Source organism: Rattus rattus, chromosome 7, assembly GCF_011064425.1.
Source record: "Rattus rattus isolate New Zealand chromosome 7, Rrattus_CSIRO_v1, whole genome shotgun sequence".
Lineage (NCBI taxonomy): Eukaryota > Metazoa > Chordata > Mammalia > Rodentia > Muridae > Rattus > Rattus rattus.
This window is the reverse complement of record NC_046160.1, coordinates 53,426,257-53,447,229: the sequence shown is the minus strand read 5'-3', so window position 1 is coordinate 53,447,229 and position 20,973 is coordinate 53,426,257. Positions and strand designations below refer to the sequence as shown.

The window sequence follows — 20,973 nt, the reverse complement described above, 5'->3', positions numbered from 1 at the left end:
GGGAGTCCGAATGCAGGCGCCGCCCCAGTGGACGCCGGTGGGGAGATCTGCAGCGATTGGTCAGCGAACGATGGAGGCCCGCCCACGCATGGTGACGACAAGCCGCCGTCTGGCTACTTAAGGCGTCGTGGTCTGGCCACCCCGCCTTCGCTCCCGCGCTAGAGAGAAACATGTATCGTTTCCGCTCGCAGCTCTTCACGGGGATTTCTGCTGCTGCTGCCGCCGCCTCTCACCCGCGCCGCTCCTCGCCTCTCTTGTTAGCCGGAGACTCGCCTCTCAGCCGCCCGCCGCACAGACGCACGAGTAGACAGTGCAGCTCCATCGGCTGATCCTTGCTGAGCTCCAAGTGTAGGCGGCACCGGGCGGCCCACGATGCCGAAGAACAAGAAGCGGAACGCTCCCCACCGCGGTGGCGGGGGTGGCGGCGGCTCCGGGGCAGCGACGTCGGCGGCCACGACAGGTGAGGGGCGTCCCCAAGCCCGGGAGCCGGCTGGCCGGCGGAACGGGAGACTCCGGCTTGGGGCGCAGCGGGACTTGTAGTTCTGTCTTCGCTTCGGACTCCCAAGTCTGCATAGCGCGTGGTGCAGCTGAACTGCAGTTCCCATCATGCCCTGGGACTCGCGCTCGCGCTTCTTGGGCTGGCACGCGGGAGCGGTGCTGGAGCACCGGCCCTGGGGGCGGGGAGAAGTGGGACCTTGGGCTGGAGAGAGAGTCAGCATAAGAGTGACCAGAACTTGGCGTTCTTCCTAGACGCCGCTTTCAGCTGTCCGGTCCTTTATCGAACTAGAGATGGGGCGGAGCGCCGGTGGCTTGCCCCTGTTGCACTCTTGCCTATGGCTTTCGCTCCAGCATGGAGTTCTCGGGAGTGTCAAAGGTCCAGAGTGCTAGGACCGGCTTTTGTGTCACGAGGCCTGAGCTTTGCGTGATGGGGCCAGGGTGACGCAGAGGCACGAGTGGCTTCCATCCCGCTGCTTTCCTGAGCGTCCCGCGGGTCCTCTAAGGCAGCTTGGAGGCGTCGGAAGCCGAGGCCACCGCCCCACCCTTAGCGTGGCTCCCACTCCTAACCCGGTACCTGCAGAAATCTGGAGCCCCCACAACCCTTGTGCCGCCAGCTTAGGCGACCGCGTTCTCCTTTGTGCTACATTCTATAGGTTCCATGCAGTGGTAGAGGTAGTGAGAAGCCGAGGTTGCAATTGGCTGAAAGTTAGGGATAAGTTTTTTTTCCCCCTTCTATGCTAAAGCAAAGCTTTTTCTGGATGGTTAATTGTTGAACTGAATGTACGATTCTCATCTTAACATATGGTTAAGAAAAAAAGTGATTGCAGCCGAAGTTACCTTCTACAAGACTGAACACAAGACATAATTCGTGTAGTATTAAAATGAGTAGTCATCTCATTAAATAATTGTTTTGTTAAGATTATAGAGTTGAATATTGGAATGCCCCCAAACGTTTCACACCAAGATAATAGCCATTAGGTATTTGTTGACATAGCTGCTACTCTTTGATCATTCGAATGATATTCCTCTGTTCATTAGAAAAGTAAATGACCAGTTTTCATTTTAAATAGTGGAGACTGACAATACAAAAGTTTTCCTACAGGGTCCGAAGAGCTGAAAGCTTTTGATCATGCACTAGATGATAACTGACTGGGAATAGACTATTACAAATACGGATTTCTCTTTTTTTCTTTAGATATTTTTATCTGTCTCCTGAATGGGTGGTGAAGTTCATTGTGAAGTTCTAAAATACTGTTCGTGTAACCTAATTGTGGTTGAATCAAGGCTACTGCTGCTTCTGTTTAAGCTTTCCCTCCTGAATAAATACAGCAGTTCTTTCATAAAGTCTTACTAGTTGTATTAAAGTTTACCTTTAAAAAAATGAAATGGAATTAATAGAGAACCACTGACAATTTGGAGACATGTTAACTGTGGTCTCTGCTTCTTTTCCATTGTTTCCTGGCAAGTGTTATTTCCTTAGGACACATTTTGCCTCAAGGTGTATTTGACCTGCCATCAGACTTCACTGCTGTCTTTTAAATTCTTTTTTCATAGAAAAGATACATTTAAACACTGCATTTTAGCATATGTAATATAAGCACTGAAACATTTAAGCATCTATACAAAGAAGTAATTGATTTGATGGTTAAAACTCTGAGTTTTGACATGGTTGCCATAAGTTACCTCTTGCAGGTGGAACTGGATGAGAATGCTTTTCTGTAATTTTTTTACTTTAGACACATTGTGTATGTTTTACTTCTTAAAGTCAGAGAAAGGAAATTAGGAACAATTTAGAAACTATTTTTTCTATTGAAGTTTGGATGACAGGGAGAATAAATTTAAGAGAATCTCTACAACCTTTAGTTGCTTAGGGCCTTGGGTTTTTATGTATATTCTTTATGAGTAAATGGGGAGTTATAGGAACCCAAGAAAATTGACCTCGTATGCATGGATTTACACAGCACTGTTCTGATTGAGGAGTGGAGTTTTATGTTTCGTGTTTCTTTTTGTTTTTCTCATTTTGTTTATTATGACAGTCTCAGTCTGTAGCCTGCTCTGGAATTTACTGTAGCCTCAGCTGGTCTCAAAGACAGCGTCTTGTCTTAGTCTTCTGATTGCTGGAATAACAGTTGTAAAGTCACAGATTTAGCATGAAAGACAGGGTTTTTAAGATAAAAAGTTTGTATATTAAGCCTTTGAGAAACAAGGACTTCACATATGTATGCCTGCTCATTATTGACACAGGATTGCCAGGTAAGCTTGACCTAGATGACAGACATTCTTACAGGATGAATTTCCTTAAACATGCATCTTCTTATTTGTGCGTGAGTGTGAGCACACTAAGAAGTGGATGTGCAGTCAGAGGACACATTTTCTGTGTGGGTCCCAGGAACTGAGGCAGACAGGCTTGGCAGCAGCCACCTCTCCCACTGAGGCGTCTTGGCCGTCCTTTGCCTTTTCAAACCCCTTCCTGGAATCATGAAGAAACCAAACCAGCTAGTTAAGAGACAGAAACTTAAAGTTGTGTACAAATAATCTTAAAAACAAGCCACATATAAACAATTTTAAAATTACATTGGCTTGTATGTAAATATGGTAAGATTCTTCAGAATATACTCAGCTGTTAGCATAATTTGTCATGAGGAAAGATCCAGAAATAGGCTGGTGTTTATTTTTTCTCACACTGTGATTAAGAAATGTTGGCACTGGTGCTTCACTTATTCTCTGTTCTTATTACTTTGATCCAAGTTACTTTGGCATCAGGCAGCGAATTTCAAGGTCACTTTTTTTTTTTTTTAAGATTTATTTATTTATTTAATGTATGTGAGTGCACTGTTGCTGCCTTCAAACACACCAGAAGAGGGGATCCGATCCCATTACAGATGGTGGTGAACCACCATATGGTTGCTGGGAATTGAACTCAGGACCTCTGTTAGAGCAGTCAGTGCTCTTTAAATGCTGAGCCATCTCTCCAGCCCTCAAGGTCACTTGTTATTTTAAAATTTTGCTAACTTTTCTGCATTTTTTTTTTCAAATACCATTTAAAAGAAAATTAGCCCAACTCTAACAGGCTTAATTTTAGAGGACTTAAAAAATAAAATTAACACCCATTAATCCTAGGATTTGAGAGGCTGGGGTGTCAGGAAGGTTGGCAGGAGTTGAAGGTTAATCTGGGTTACTTAGTGAGACTGGCTTGCAGAGCCTGACTCGCTAAAACTGAAATAAGTGAATAAAAGTAAGGAAATACTGACACTTTAAAGAAAAATGCAGGGATTTAAATTTTTTGAGGAATTTGATTTTTATCCATACCTAAGGTTAAATATTAATCATGATTATGTGTATATAGAACTGTTAATAATTACACGTTGTAATATTTCTGAAGAAATTGCAGTTCTAAAAATATGTATTCAAATATAATGCTCATTAATCTGTATTTGCTTATAATTTTTCATCATGAAATTAATAACCAAGTACACTCATGGGCTTTTGATACTTTCCCTTTTCCTCCAGTCTTTGGTGGGAATTGGCTGGCAAAGATTGTATAAGTTTATACACTGTTACCACCGTATATTATATACATAGTGAGTTGATTGTATAATCGTGCTACTTAGTGACATCTTTATGTGCCAGTAGAACACTCCTAAATTTGTAGTATAGGACACACTATTTTCTGTACTCCTGTATGATGTGTGTTTTGATTTGCTTAGTATTGAAATATATTTCTGTATAATTGCACATATATTGTGCATAAAAGTTAGTAGTTGAAACCTTTGTATAAAGGAAGAGGTAAGGTAAATTGGAGAGTAAATGAAATTAACCTCTGTTGTGTAGTTCATGTTCATTTTTCTGTTCTCTGTCTAGGTGGTAATCCTAGCATCTCTCCTGCAGAGTGTACTCTATAATATATAAGGACTTGATTTTTGATGTAGTCTTTGATTTTACTAATACAAGGAAATTGAATACAGGGAAATTAGGCTGTGCAGGTCACTTTATGGTCAGAATTTGAGACTCATTTTAGCTCAGGATTCAAAGTAATTCATTACTTCATAATCTTTAATGTGTAATCCTAAATTATGAATTTATTTTTTATTGAAGTTAAAAATATGCTAATTACTTTTGGTAATAGGATTGGTATTTTTAAACTCTAGGATATAGCTGGAATATTTATTTTATTTTATTTGATCTTTGAGACAGGGTCTCACTGTGTAAACCTGACTGGCCTGGAATCACCCCATACATAGCTAGCCTCAAACTCAAGAGACCTTTGCCTCTTTTTGTCTTTCAAGTACTAGGATTTAAAGGTTTACACAACCACAGCCTGAGTTCCTTTTCTTTTTTTAAGGTAATTTATTTAACTGGCAGATGGCTTAGTGGGTAAACAGCTTTTGCAGATAGGAGATTCTTGTATAGTCAGGATGGTATATACATCTGTAATCCCAGTGTTTCTATAGAGAGTTTGAGATAGGGGAATTCTCAGAAACTTGCAGTTTAAATATCAAAACAAGAGACAGTTGTCTCAAACGTGGTGGAAGTCAAGGATAGACCCCCAACTCACATAACATGACGCACATATGCAGACATAGGTGCATTGTTGCTCATCCTGGTAAGCCTAGTACTCGGGAGGTTGACATGTGGGGATTGCAGGGAATTTAAGGCCAACCTTGTCTTCATAATGAGTTCCACGACAGCCCAGCTGCATAGTGAGACCCTGACTTAAAAGGGGGTAGGGGAGCAGTTTAGTTTGAACAGGCTTTCATAACATATCAGACACAAAACTTTTGCTTTTCTTTTGTTACCTTAAAAGTCGCCCCCTTTGAACTTGGTACTTGCCTTTTAAATAAGCCACCTGAACAAGAGTTAATGCTTACTAATGCTAGTCATTCTCATTGTTAGATGATTGGTACATTTCTGAAGTTGCTTCATAATGTAAATAGCTGACCTTCTGAAGTACAGACTTGATGAATCAACTTAATTTAGGAATGTTGCATATATTCTTTTGCAATATAATTATCTCTTTACAGAAAGTTTGACTTTATTATGAGATCACTCTTAAGTAAGATTTATAATTTCCAAGTTAAGAATTTGCATATACATAGCAGAGAGACAGAGAGAGAGAGAGAGAGAGAGAGAGAGAGAGAGAGAGAGAGAATATATTCATTTCTTTCCTGTTCCGAATAGGTGGCCCGCATCGGACTGTTCAACCTTTCAGTGATGAAGACGCATCCATTGAAACAATGAGCCACTGCAGTGGCTATAGTGATCCTTCCAGTTTCTCGGAGGACGGTAGGAGTTTTAAATGTATACTTGTGAGTTGCCATACAAGGATGACATGGGAGTTCTTGTATGTGAGCTGTAGTGTTCTGTTTTCCCAATCTTTTTTCTTGCTTCTGTTACAGTGTTGGTTTCTATTCTGTAGGACCAGAAGTTCTTGATGAGGAAGGAACTCAAGAAGACTTAGAGTACAAGTTGAAGGGATTAATTGACCTAACCCTTGATAAGAGGTATGAGGTGGTAAACACTTGCCATTCTGGGTGATTCTAATCAGCTACTGTATTATATAATTTGTATACTTCTCTGATAAAGCAGTATGTTTTTCTGAAGCTTGATTTGTTTACTTTGGATGATGTAATGTTGCTTTGGCCAATTAATGTGGATAATAACATGTTATTAGAATTTAAATTGGTTTGTATTACTCATTGTTATAGCATAGTAGCATATATTAACTTTTGTAGTTGAAATTGATTTATAGTATTAAAAGGAGATCTTCAGCTTAAAAGGGCAAACTGCTTTCAGTTGTTTGTCCACTAAATTTGTTATGGGCATGAACACTGTCAAAATTAAGCTTTTATTCATGGTATATCTAGAATTGGACAGATGGAAATAAGATTCCCAGAAGGTGTGGCATGAATATTAGATTTGTGGTTTATGTCTCTGGTCCCAGATGCTTGAGAGAAGGCTGACAGGTGAGAGGATCACTTGAGCTCAGGAATTGGAGCCTGATTGGACGGAATAATAAGTGCTGGTTTAAAAGGGGTAGGGTGGATTGAAACTGAATTTACTTAATATGTACTACATAGCATTGAAAGTTCAAAATACTACACAGTCATTTATCGTTATGGCTACCAGTAAAGAGGAGTGCTGTGACAGAAAGCTCTTTAAGAAGCTTCTCATTTTTAGGTGATAGATTGTAGGTGCGTTATTGAAAGATACTTGGAGTTTGAAGACATTGGAGATCTAATGTCTTCAGAAGTCATTAGTTTGTAGCACTCTCCTGACTACTTCTTCCTTTTTAATTTTTTTCAATAGTGCGAAGACAAGACAGGCAGCTCTCGAAGGTGTTAAAAATGCACTGTCTTCAAAAGTGCTGTATGAGTTTGTTCTCGAGAGAAGAATGACTTTAACTGATAGCATTGAGCGCTGTCTGAAAAAAGGTAATGCCATAGTTCTTGATAGACCTGTGCAGAACCAACAAGGAATTGGCTTTTCTTGCAGTAACTTTTACTAATAAACAAATCTTAAGTGGCTACATTGCCGTTCTTTGTTCTCTCAAAGTTTATTGCCATTCTCAGGTTACATAAGGAAGGGGTGAAAACATCATATCACAACTTAAAGTATGGTTTTTAGAAGACATCTCTTTTTTAAACATGGGAGAGCATTATAAGAATCCAGTCCATTTTCCTGTTGCATGTAAAACAACAGTTATACACTAAAATAACACTATATTTAGGATATCCCTGGCATATTTGAGTTCTATAACTGTGTGGTAGAAATTGTGGAATTTGTGTTGTAAAAGATGACATTTCTAAGAATAAAGAGAAAAGGCTCCAGATATAAAGTGTTTCTTTACAAACCTGAGGACTTGAGTCAGTCGTCAGAATCCTCATAAACCAAAGCAAGCTCGAGGGCAGCAAGAGACCTTACCTCAGACAACCAGGTTGGGGCCTGGGGAGATGGCTCAGGAGGTATACTGACTGCTGAGACGGTCTAATGACCAGATTTGTTCCTGGCACCCACTTAAACACTAGATGCAGTGACTCAGATCTCCACGTTGAGTATTGCTATGGAGGAAGACAGTTTGGAGGTTTATGTGAGCAATTCAGTAACAGGAATGAGACACCATGCCTCAAAGTATGGTTTAAAGTGAGAATCAACTTCCCAGATTGACCTCTGACCTTCACATGTGTTCCCGTGCCGCCCCTCTCCTTCCCATAATAACAGTAGATGAGTTACACTAAATTGGATGGCTCCTTAGGAACATGTGACGCTGTCTTCTTGTTGTTCCTCATGATGCAAATGCACACACAAAAGATAGAAGAGTGACAGTAAAGGTTAGAACTGATGTTTCTCACCATTGCAGTTTTAGAAACTGCTAAAATTAAGATATGCATCTATAGTTTCCTTATTTTGCCAAATAAGTATATTATAAAAATTACTTTCTATCATCACTTTAACACAATAGCTATAGGATCAAAGATGTAGGAAGCACATGTTTGCTTAAATTCAATAAACTTTTTGTCCTTTTTGTCTCATTTTGCCTTGGGGTAAAAGTTAGTTTATGAATGTAGCTCCCACTCTCCCATGGAACAAGAGCAGGGTGAGGAAAAGTCTGGTGGCTCTAATCCTGTGTCGCTCTGCTACAGTACGGCAGAGCCAATTGTGTTGGGGCTAAAGTGTATGAATTACATTGACACTCCCTTAGTGGGAACTAGACAACATGGTTTTAAAAATTCCCATTTCAGTATTTTATAATTTTTAGGTAATAACAAATTCAGGCCAGCTGTGGTGGTACACAGTTCTAATTCTAGCAGAGAGACAGGAGGGTCTCTGAGGTTTGCATAGCAAGCTATAGCCCAACAGAGCTACATGGTGAGATCACCCTGTCTCAAAAAAAAGTTTTTATTTCAGTATTTGCTCAAACTCTCTAGTGTGTATGCGTCTTTGAAAAATGTTCGACATTTATCTTTAGGTAGAAAGAATCTTTTACTTAGATCCTTATTTTATTAAAATAATCAGAAGGCGGGGACTCTGCCCATCCCCCTAGGTCAGACATGCTTAGTGCTACTGTAGCCACAGTTAGTGTGAGACGTAAGGAATTAGAAGGCAGAGATTGCATGAACCACATGCCTTTGCAGTCACTAAAATGATCCCTCAAGATGGATGCCCGTCTCTGCTTACAGATGAGGAGTCTGTTTGCAACGTTGGAGTAATTAAACTAGTATGAGTTGATCTATGATTTGACTGAGATTTATCTGTTTGTAGCATTTGAGCATTTTAAGCCTGAAGCACAATATGGGTCTTAGAAATATAGATGCTACCTTATAATAAAACTTGTGGAAAGTTACTCACTTGATAGAAATCTGCTGAAAATAAAATCTGCCGTGCTTGCTTCTCTGCTCCTTTCCAGGAAAGAGTGACGAGCAGCGCGCAGCTGCAGCGCTCGCGTCCGTTCTTTGTATTCAGTTGGGCCCTGGATTGGAAAGTGAAGAGATTTTAAAGACTCTTGGACCAATCCTAAAAAAAATAATTTGTGATGGAACAGCTAGTATCCAGGCTAGGCAGACTGTAAGTATGAGTTTAAAACTTACAGATCTATCCAGACACAGCACTCAGCTATAAGAAGTAGGGTCTGACAGTACCTTACTCTCCTCTGTCTTACAACCGTGAACAGTTTATGACAAATCTCTTTTGTGCTCCAAAGTCTTCCATTTGAATACTTTCTTTACTTTTGGGATTTAAGGACCATGCACATACCAGATAATGGGTTATGAAGATAATTGTGGAATATGTGTGACTGAAGCTTAAACAATAGTTTCAATACTGATGTTCGTTGGGTTAAATCCTCATGAAAAGCTACATTTGGATAAATGTAAGACTTTGTGCGAAATGTAAGACTTTGTGCAAAGTCTACCCTGTAATGTGTACCTAATGTGTCTTAGGGTTTGAGCATGCTCTCAGATCTGTAATTGTGTGGTACTTTAGGGAGTTTGAGAGTCACTTGAACTTTGCTAGATTTCTGCTTTGTGCTTCATAGAAGCTGGTCTGTGCGTAATATCGTAAACTCTCTAGTGTGTATGCGTCTTTGAAAAATGATCGACATTTATCTTTAGGTTGAAAGAATCTTTTGCTTAGATCCTTATTTTGTTAAAATAATCAGAAGAGGGGGGGTACTTCTTTACTAATTAGGAGTTAGTAAAGAAGGAAGACCCAAGAGGAATAGTCACTTTCTTAAAGTTGTCTTGTATATTTGATAGCAGAGCTTGGACTAAAAGCTCCTTGTCAGGACGTTCCTCTCCTGTCAATCTTCTTAGACTATGTGTGGGAATTAGTGCAGGGAAGTAGTTGAGAAAGATTTCACATTGAAATTTAAAAGCAGATGTATAATAAAATAATGCCATTGATGTCTTCCTTTTATTTTGCAGTGTGCAACTTGCTTTGGTGTTTGCTGTTTTATTGCCACAGATGACATCACTGTAAGCAGAATAATTTTTAATTCCAGTTACTAGTGCTCTTATGTTTAGTTGAAGGTAGTTGGCCTGGTCTTAACTTCATTTTTCTCTTTAAGGAGCTGTATTCAACTCTGGAGTGCTTGGAAAGTATCTTCACCAAGTCCTACCTTAAAGAGAAAGACACGAACGTTACTTGCAGCACTCCTAATACAGTGCTTCACATCAGCTCGCTTCTCGCGTGGACGCTACTGCTGACCATATGCCCAATCAGTGAAGTGAAGAAAAAGCTGGAGCTGTACGTGCTTTTCTTTCCCATATCTGTAGTTATTTTATGCATATGGGTGTCTGCATGTATATCTGCACCATATGAGTGCATTCTCCCTGGAGGCCAGAAGAGGGCTTTGGATTCCCTAGTACTGGAGATGGTTGAGTATCACCATGAAGGTGCATGGAATTGTACCTGGGTCCTCTGGAAGAGCAGCCAGTGCTGTTATCTTTCTTCAACCCTAGGTTCATTTTTATTTTATGTGTATGTGTGTGTGCTTGCATGTGTGTATGTGTACCACCTGAGTGCTGGTACCCACAGAGGCCGGCAGAGGCTATCAGCTCCCCTAGAACTGAAGTTAAAAGCAGTTGTGAGTTGCCTGACGTGTGTTGGCACCCAGATTTGAGTCTTCTGCAAGAACAGAAGCAAGTGCTATTAAGCCACTTGAGTCAATTTTCTAAAGCCCCTTTAGTCTCATTTTTTTTTTTATTGAACAGAAACCATTTAGTTAACATAACTGGTTGTACTCATAAAGTAATGACTATTTTCTAGGCATTTCCATAAACTTCCAAGCCTCCTTTCTTGTGATGATGTAAACATGAGAATTGCTGCTGGCGAATCTTTGGCACTTCTGTTTGAATTGGCCAGAGGAATGGAGAGTGTGAGTATCTAATTGGCAGGAGGAGACACACGAGGACCTTTGTATTGTCACTGTCAAAATTAGGGTTTGGATAATAAATACATTTATAGGCTGGTCACCCGAGAGTTTGTGATTGATTTTGAGAGTATAATCTGTGTAGGGTTGGTAGAACCATACTTGCTGTCTGTAGAGCTGAAGTTAGGGAGTGTTGTTTACTCACAAATACTTGACTTCAGGCATGTGCTGTTTCTTAATGTAAGGCAAGTGGGTGAAATACCAGTCAGCATAGATTTGGGGTGAAATGAGGTTCTGTCATAATTCAGCATGGCTTTTGATAGTGCTCTGGATTCTGTTTACCTACCCACTGTCTACACGCAGGTGTTAATTGCTGTGACTGGGCCTGTTAGGGTATTTAAATGTGAAATATCTGACCAGCTGTCCTAGTTGGTTGATACTGGTATTGCTGGTTTTGAACTGGAAGTCCTATGTTCTAGGAGCCCTTTTATCTTGTTGTACTGGATATTTGGTTACCCTGTTCATAATTTTTATTGCCTCTATAAAGGTGAATTTGTTCCTAGATACTAATTCATGTAATGTGCTGGCATTTCAAATTGAGAAACAGACTGGCGGGATGGCTCAAAGAGCACTTGTTCTTTCAGGGGATCTGAGTTTCATTCCCAGTACCTATCTATATACTACTGTCACTCCAGTCTTAGGGGATCCCTGTCTTCTGGTCTATGGACACCAGGCACACATATGGTACACAGACACACAAAGAGGCAACTACTCATACACATAAAATAAAAGTAAAGGAAAAAGGTTTTAAATAAAACAAAACTGCAGAACAGCTTTTAGTATCTGTCACTGCTTATTGTCATAGCAACAAATGGGAAAAAATCATAAGGAGACAAGTATGTGTGAGAAATTATTAACTAAATAGATGTTATTTCCAACCTTGGGTTACTTAATAGGTGCTTTTAAAAGTGTTCATTTTTGAGGTTATAATATAATTACAACACTTACCTCTTTTCTCCACCCAATCCTCTCATACACCTCTTCTTGTTCCTCAATTTCATGGCCTTGAGCCAATCCTAATGACACATAACCTTAATCCTAGCACTAGGGAGAGAGAGGCAGGTAGGTCTATAGATGAGTTTAAGGCTTCATCTATGGAATAAGTTTCTGGACATTCACTGTTATTGAGTATATACCTGTATATTTATATTACATACATACTCTTAATTCAGTCTATATGGTACTTACGTTTCAGAGCAGATTGTTGGGCATTGGATGGGAAGGGCCATTTCTCCTGTTTCTGGCTGCCTCAGTTGCCTCTAGTTCTTTGTCTAAGTATGAGGCCTCTTGGGCTTTCCATCCACTTTGACTTTTAACCTAAGGAGAAAGGCTGTATTTGCAGGATGAAACTGTGGTTAGTCTTAGGTTTTAAAACAGCAAGTGTCTAACAGCATTAACAGTTGTAGACTGTCTACCATTTTTAGGCCTTTATGTTTTCATTTAAGTTGAATCTCAGTGTTTAGGCTTTTAATACTCAGCCCGTGTGAAGGGGTAGTAGCCCCCTCACCTTCATTAGGAAGGTAGCAGCTAAGAGTGAAAGTAAACTAAAGCTGTGAGCAGCTAAGGATTCTGTTTATGTGAGAAATAATTGGATTCAAATTTCACAATCAATTCATTTTACTAAGTTAATTGATGACTCTTAACTAGGCACAGAAACTAGATGTCCCAGGTTTAATCTTGCATTCCTCTGCTGACTAGAAATGGCAGTTTCCTTTAACTCTTTTTGGAGTACATCTTAAAAGTTAAGTAATGCAGTTTTAGATTAAATTACATTTTAAGTTTTATACCTAAATGCCTTTTGCTCTCTGACTTTATAGGTATAGCTTTGTAGTAGAACAGTTGCTAAGTAGAACAGGGAGAACTGGGAAACACTACCAAAAGCTGATGTTTAGAACTAGAACATCACACAGCCTCTGCTCTTTTATACATGTTGCTGGGAAGAAGCCAATCTCAATCCAATCAACATCTAATATAAAAGGCTATCTCTATCTACTTACTCACAGTCACCATCATTTTTCCACTTTAAAGATGAGGACATAGAAACAGATCTATCCAAGATCAACTAGCAAGGGTGGTAGGAAAGTGTGCCCAGGCAGCATGGCTCCAGAGTCCATTGCTTCCCATACAAATATACAGCAAGTACAGCTAGCTAGTACAGCCATCAAAGGAGTAATAATTCCTACAATTTTAAATACTCGCCAATATCTAACCAGCTAATTCACTGAAATCTAACTGAAGTCAGTTCTTCATTTAGAACCTATCTCCAAGGTTCAAGAAAAATTCACCACATTGTGTAATATCCAGGTTAATAGTACCACAGAACAACTATGTTAGCAAAAACCTCTGAATATTAAATACTTATTTGCTATAAGAATTATTTTAAATCTGCCTGTGTAATTAATCAACCTGTTTTAACTAACTTTTTTGCCATTGCATAGACTGCATTGGAGTTTCTCGGCCTTGGCACTGCTTCTGTTCGGTGCCTGATATGGCTTCTTAGTACTGTAGGTATTTAGCTGTATCCCTTGCTAGAGTCTGCACACTGGATGACAGTACCACTTTTCCTAATGTGACAACCAGAAATATCCAGACAAAGCTAGCAGGCCTTGGGAGACAGCCTTCCACACTTGAGAATCCCTGGCAGTGGTTTGCAGTTCTTGGATCCAATTAAGAGAATGATTGGATCTCTGAAATTTTGGCTCGTCTTTACAGATTTGAAAACTTCTTCATATATTCTTTAAAAAGTAAGAGAACAAATTGGTAAACTTCGGGTAGAAAATTAGCAGTCCTTAAACTATTTGCTTCTTAGAAGTAAATTGGTATCACCTTAGGATACAATCAAATTTATTGGTATTTAAATATAAAGGTACTATAACTTTGGTCTAATTTAATAGTTTTATTAATATAATATGTAAGCTATCTAACTGGTAGGTGTGGCATATAAGAGAGGCTTAGGTTGAATTGGAACATATTGGAAAATATTTGTCAGAAGAGTTATAATCAGAAATAATCAGAATTCAAATCAAGTTGATACATTACAAGATTAAAAGCAAGAATAAATATGACATTGATTTCAAATTTGTATTACCCCCTCCCCCAGAAGTGATTGAAGTAGCTAGCTTCTTGTCCTAAATTTAATTACTGACCCATGTTTCTTGCTTTGTCCTACTACTTATTAGAGACAATGGCCATAAGTAGAAATCACATCCTCTAAAAAAGCACTGCTGATTAACTTGTACCTTTGACATAAAAGTGGTTTGTGTGTTAGAGAGCACTGTCTGCGAGGGATCGGGTAGATGCTGCTGGCACATCCATCTCGAGGAACTTTGGAAACCCAGGTCATGTGCACAGCCCAGCATGTGCTTCTCTGGGGCAGCTGGTTATATTCAGGAGAGTGTTGTGTTGTTGTATTTTGTAGTTGAATTTTTGCATAATACCTACCTGTCTATCTGTGCACAAATCTCCACAAACAGCAAAATTGTGTTGCTTGATACAACTGGTATGTGTTTCATCAATTCTAGCAGATGTAATAAATGAATAATAACTGAAATAAAATCGTTTCCTTGGTCAGGACTTTTTTTATGAAGATATGGATTCTTTGACCCAGATGCTCCGGGCTCTGGCTACAGATGGAAATAAACACCGTGCCAAAGTGGACAAGAGAAAGCAGCGGTCTGTCTTCAGAGACGTCCTGAGGGCTGTGGAGGTAGGCCTCTACAGTGCCAACACAGCTAGCCCCTCACTGAAATGGGTGTCTCCAGCAAACACCTGCATCATTTATTGCTTGATTTTTTTTTTTTTTCACTCTACCCCAAAGCTGTTTCCTTGTTTAAACACCAGAGCAGGGTCTTAACAGTATAGGTAAGAGCGGCTCCCTTGTGAAGCTGCATCTGAGAAGCTAAGCTAGGCTGGGCCTGGTGAGTGCTTGCACAGAGACTTTCTTGAAGTCATGCCTTTACCACCCACAACAGTATAGGGAAGAATTCCTGGAAAGCAAAAGCACTTGTTAGGGTAATGAGGAAGGACTGAAGGAAGGCACTGTTCGGTTGGAGAGTATGTCCTTAGCACATCTGATACTCTGAATTTTATACCACACTGGAGATAAGAAATAAAGAGGTCTGTGGCATTTTACCTTAGGTCTTACATCAGAATTCTGTGAATGAGACTGAGTTACTGTATGCTTCTTAAAGCTTCAGTGTGATGTTGCCCTTAAGCTTCTGTGATCTGTGGGAAGATGGGGCACTAAAAGTCCAAAATAACAAAACTTAGGATCTTACAAAGGCCACGTGGCAGTCAGTTGATTCAGAGCCTCTTGGGTTAGTCTGCTTAAGTGAGATGAGCTCTAGGATCGGTGAGGGCAGTTTCTTGAAGAAGTTCAAGACCTAACTGTTTTTGGTTAGTTGTTAAGATTTTGTTTTTCTTGAGGTAAAACTGTGGGGCTGTTGTTTTTAGAACAGATGTATTCAAGAGTCAGTCAGCTTGATGTGTATATGAGAATTTAAGCTAGACCATGAAGCATTGGGAGAAAAACCAGGTCAGTGGGTTGGAAGGTGGGGGGTGGGGTGGGGTTGTGAATAAGAGATGTGTCCCCAATATCTGTTAACAGGCATGGCTCCGGTTCTGAGGAGGGCAGAATTGGCAGCTAGAGTTGTGTAAACAGCTAGTAGTTTTGTTCTGTTTTTTTTTTGTGTGTGTGTGTGTGTTAGCTGCTAGTGAAAGTATGGGGGAGGGAATCATGAAAAAAAGATAGTTTGAAAATATAAATGAGGGTTGAGGAGATGGCTTAGTGAGTAAAAGCATCTGTTATGCAAGTTTGAGCACCTGCATTTGAATCTTTAAAGCCTATGGTTATCTTTAGAAGAAGGAGTTTACAGAACATGATTGGGAAGTAAGCTCTGAGGTCTAAATGTTCCTTGAAACTACAAAGGTTGGAAGAATGTAGAATATTTTTTGACTTCTAGAATGTCACTTCATAGACATGCTCTCTTAAACCTGTAATAACTGACTGGTCGGTGACTTCAAATTTGTAGACCACAAACTAAGTTCAAAGAGGTTACTCACTTGCTAAGTGATAAACTATGTAAGTCTAGATAAAATTTACATTCCTTCCACCTCATTCTACTCAGATGTGCTGAGAGAAGTGACTGAGTAGACTGTGGAATGGGCATGTCCCTTCAGGTTTCTTATTTATGATCCCTGTGGCAGTCAGCTCTATGTCCACTGGTGATATCCATTTCTCTTAGGCTACAGCTCCCTTGTTTTCCTTGAGAAATGGTATAATGGTGCTGTGGAAGAATCATTCTGCCTCTGAAACATCTCTCTTCTTTCTTTTTAATCTTATTTAATTTTTTTTTAAACACTCCAGATTTTATTCCCCTCTTGGTCCACCCTCTGTTTCACATCCCATACCTCCTCCTGCCGAGTATTTCTTTTCTTCCCTTCTCTTGTTACATCTTACCCAGGTTGCAGTTACATTTTGTCCTCTTGCCTCAGCCTTCCTGGCTTTATAGTATAGGTATGCGTTGCTTCACCTGGCTTTATTTTCTTAATAAACCTGGCTGAGGTTTCTTGGAACTCCTGGTTGCTTTTCCGTGTCCCCTTAACCTGTTAGGTCCCTGAGGTTCACTCAGTTCACTCCTTGTCGTGTGCCATTTCTGTTTGGCAGCCTCCCCTTCCCCATCCTACACCAGTAGAAGCACTTGACCTTTTCTTCACATTTCCTTCCTTTTGAAGGTTTAAGATCATCAAAACTGGGTTTGTTACCAATTTATCAGTTGCGTAGTTTCTATAGTTCTATGGGGTTCCTGCCCTCTTGCACGGAGGCAGTAGTTTTAGCCTGACTACATCTTTGATAAAGAAGTATCAATTTCAAATACTGTTTTTTTATATCAGTATTTTCTTAGAATAGAAATTGTATTTGGGCCATTTTAGGGTGTGTGATTGATAATTTTGGCTCCTCTGTTGAATAGGAACGGGATTTTCCAACAGAAACTGTTAAATTCGGTCCTGAGCGCATGTATATTGATAGCTGGGTCAAAAAGCACACCTATGACACGTTTAAAGAGGCTCTTGGATCAGGGATGCAGTACCACTTGCAGGTGAGTGGCGTCCTTGCTTTAAGTGAGTGGGGTGGAATTAGAGGGCTAGACTGGCTTTTGAAGTTAGCGTGATAGCCAGAATGCATCCAGGCATTATAAAGCAGTAAGCATCTGCTGGAGTATTACCTGTGCTCTGTGAAAGTTTACATAGTCCTAGAATCTAAGGCATCAGAGAATACTCTGTGTTCATGCTGACAAAACAGAAAGCTCATTTTATTTTCAGAAAGCCTATCACTTCTGTAGTCAGATCATCACTGTCTGGAATGAGAGAGACGTGTGATTCACTTCTGTAGTCAGATCACTGTGTAGTGAGTTAGATACGTGATACAGGCTTTACCTCTTCTCTGATCATTTCAGACAAATGAATTCCTTCGCAATGTATTTGAGCTGGGACCCCCTGTGATGCTCGATGCTGCAACACTTAAAACCATGAAGATTCCTCGTTTTGAAAGGGTAGGTTTTGTTTTTGTTTTTTAAAACAAAATGCACAGCTTCTATGGTTTCTCTTCAGGTTTTTAGTCCTAAATACTTTGAGGAGAAATGGAGCCAAAGCTGTGGTTCTGCCTGGTGTTGGGATGTTTGCATGATTCTGTTTTGCTGGGCAATAACTTAGTGGAGTGCCAGGATCATTTTCAAGAGTCTATAGCATGAAGTAGTGATTGCCACCATTTCCTTTTTAAGATAACAAATTTGAAGTGTGGTTTGGTTTTTATTGAGGTAAGATGTATCCAAATTTTCATGCACTTTATTATAGGATGATGTGTACCTGTTAACCTCTCTAGTTCCTTTGTGGATTTTATATTTTCCCCCTAATTTGTTTTTCTGTTTATAAGAATATCTTGTCTTATTGAGCCATATATATTTTCTTTTTTATTTCAGCATTTATATAACTCTGCAGCTTTCAAAGCTCGAACAAAAGCCCGAAGCAAATGCCGAGATAAGAGAGCAGATGTTGGAGAATTCTTCTAGATGTCTGACTTTGATGTCTGTTTTCTAATTTCTTCCTTTATTATTATTTTTGCTACTTCTAATGTATATAAGCTTTTAGAGACTTTTTTTATCTTGGTCAACTTAGATAATTTTTGATGTAGGGATGGGTTATATTTTAATTTAATGTACAGTGTTACAAATTAATGAGTTCTTTATTCTGTAAAAATAACTGATAACCACAAATAAAAGTGTTTGTGATGCTTGGTCATATTCTATGTAGTGAGCAGATGGTATTTCACAATAAGGTTTACTTGTTTACACTAATCAGAAGTATTGACAGATTATGATACACACATGGCGCTTGTAGTTTTGGGGAATGGGTTCAGTGGAAGGTTGATGTTTTGGTTTTTATCAGTCAGTTCATCAAAGGCATTATTCCATGCTGCGGTCGAGCCCTGTGTTCAGTCAGATGTTGGGAATTGATGCTAATTAGCTATGCCAGAAAGGCTGCCAAGCTTCACCCTCACGAGCCAAGAGTAGGACGTGCTGTGTGAGACCTGTGCTTTTTCACCTTTAATTTTGGCAGTGCATAAAACAACCATTAATCTCCACATATCTTCAATGAGTGCAGTTCATGAACTCCGTTTCCGTGATGCAGACAGTGGGGCTAGGAAACATGACACTTGGGTTGTTTATTCCCCCAAGTTATTGTTCAGCTTTCCCAACAAACTGGAATGTTTGGCTAGGGGGACGTCTGTTTGGCTTGTTTGTGGCTTTCAGTTCCAGCCCTCAGATAGAGCACATTGGGGAACACACTGCAGTCTACAGTTGGCTTTGTTACCTTCGTTTCATGTAGGCTAACACTGGAAACATTGCCCTTGTATTTTCAGTTTTGAGTATGTATTTGTTAAATGTGTCCACCTACGAGTGCTAACTTCTCAGGAACCCTCTATCTTCCTCTGGAAATGGATCCTGTTTCTACCTCTCCATTACTGAGTGGCCAGATTGATATGTGGTTTCTGCGTATCAAAATCAATACTTGCACTTTCCAGAAAAGCATTTTACCCCTAGCCTTGTGTATATGTTTTAATGAGTTTTTATCACAGTTTACCTCAAGGCTTCTAAAGCCCTCTTTTCTCTTCCATCAGTCCCTTTTTCGGGTGTTTCCTGCCTACCATTCACATTTCTGTTTATACACTGATAGCAATTTCTTGGTTTACTATTTATAAGGCATTGTTTAACTTAACAGGTGAAGAGATCACACATCAGTTTATTTGGGGGAAACGTTTGCTGTAAAGTGGTATTTACTTCTCTTGGACTTTTATACACATACACTAGATGCTTGCCACCAATTCTTCCCTAACTAAAGAAATTTCTAAAATTTGGTTCTTTGTGTTATCAGTTCAGTATAAATTAGTTTCACCCAAGTGTACAACTGTTTTTCTTGAAACGTTGAGGTTATCCTTTGGATTTATTTTCAAATCCAAGTTCACACCTCTTGTCTTAGGTGACATACCTGTAGTTCCTTAGGAATGAATACAGAAAGGGTCAGTTGTTTTAAGGTCTTAACTGAAAGATTGATTTTTCTTTTTAAAGGCTTGTTTGTTTATATGAGTGCACTGTAGCTGTCTTCAGACACACCAGAAGAGGGCATCAGATCCCATTACAGATGGTTGTGAGCCTCCATGTGGTTGCTAGGAATTGAACTCAGGACCTCTGGAAGTGTAGTCAGTGCTCTTAACCACTGAGCCTTCTCTCCAGCCGGAAAGTTTGGTTTGCAAATTTCTGTGTAGAACATTGTCTTAGGGTTCTCTAGAGTCATAGAACTTTTGGGTAGTCTCTAAATAGTAAGAGAATTGGTTGATGACTTACAGTCTGCAGTCCAACTCCCCAACAGTGATCAGCAGCAGCTGTGAATGGAAGTCCAAGGATCTAGTGGTGGCTCAGTCCCACGAGGCAGACAGGCAGGCAAAAGGAGAAACTTCCTTCTTCCAGTGTCCTTATGTAAATCTCCAGCAGAAGGTGTGTCCCAGATTAAAGGTGTGTGCCACAGTGCCTGGGTCTGGGACTTGCTTTGTCCCAGGTGATCAGAGATCTCCTTGCCTTAATCTCCTGGGGTTCATAGCCAATTTGCCTCAAGATCCAGGTTAGAAACTTGTATCTCCCAGCCTCAAGCTCAGGATCAAAGGTGAGCCTTCCAATTCTGGATTGTAGTTCATTCCAATAGAGTCAAGTTGACAGCCCAGGAATAGCCACTACAATCCACCCCTTGTCAACTTGACACAAATATCTCATGTCCACATGAAACGATAACAAGGTCATGAATACACCTAACATGAAATAACTTCCTCGTACAATCACAAGTGCATTTGTAAATTTACAATGGCACAATGTCCCTTGGGAACACTCTTTTAGTATCAAAGCTTAAATACCAGTTGATGTTAAATTGGGAGAAAGACAAACATGCTGTTAACAAAACAGAAGAAGCATTCCTATTACTTTATAATCCTCATTTCTGCAACTGATTATGTGATTTAGCTGGTATTTATAGCTCCCTTCCTCTACTACCCATTCTGTACTTCCTCTGCCTTCTGCAAGCCCCTCAGCAGGTCTTGGCTCTTTTCCTGGAGGAGTGACCCATACCTTCATTCCTGATGGGTCTGTGTTGTGTCCTTTGCCATCCTGCTTGGATTAGGCTGTTGTAGTTTCCCACTGACTTTAATCACAGGACATGGTAGTACCAAGAGACGCCCTAAGGAATCTCCTGCACTCTGGACAATCCTTACCTCCATTGTGGAGAGGCAATCCAATTTCCCCATGGTAATCTGGATCTATCACCCCTTCTAACACTGCTATTCCTTTCTTAGCCCATTGGTTTAAGGGCATTTGAAGTCTAAAATGATCAGGGGGAGTCTGAGCTTGCAGTTTAATGGAATGTTTGTTGTGGCTCCTAGTAGGAGCACAACCCACTCTGGAACCAAAACTTCTAGGCCAGCAGAACCTAGAGTTGTGGGGACAGGA

The 20,973-nt window shown here is 40.0% G+C and overlaps 1 protein-coding gene across 1 annotated transcript; it reads left to right on the top strand.

Moving 5' to 3' along the window:
- Window positions 1-130: 130 nt before the first annotated feature.
- Ifrd1 (interferon related developmental regulator 1) lies at window positions 131-18,227 on the top strand. The gene is made up of 12 exons (XM_032907670.1): window positions 131-460; window positions 5,677-5,781; window positions 5,915-5,999; window positions 6,805-6,929; window positions 8,903-9,060; window positions 9,918-9,968; window positions 10,061-10,239; window positions 10,762-10,870; window positions 14,496-14,630; window positions 16,894-17,022; window positions 17,380-17,475; window positions 17,902-18,227. The coding sequence occupies exons 1-12, from the start codon at window positions 373-375 to the stop codon at window positions 17,989-17,991; spliced, it is 1,350 nt and encodes a 449-aa protein (XP_032763561.1). The 5' UTR covers window positions 131-372; the 3' UTR covers window positions 17,992-18,227.
- Window positions 18,228-20,973: the final 2,746 nt, after the last annotated feature.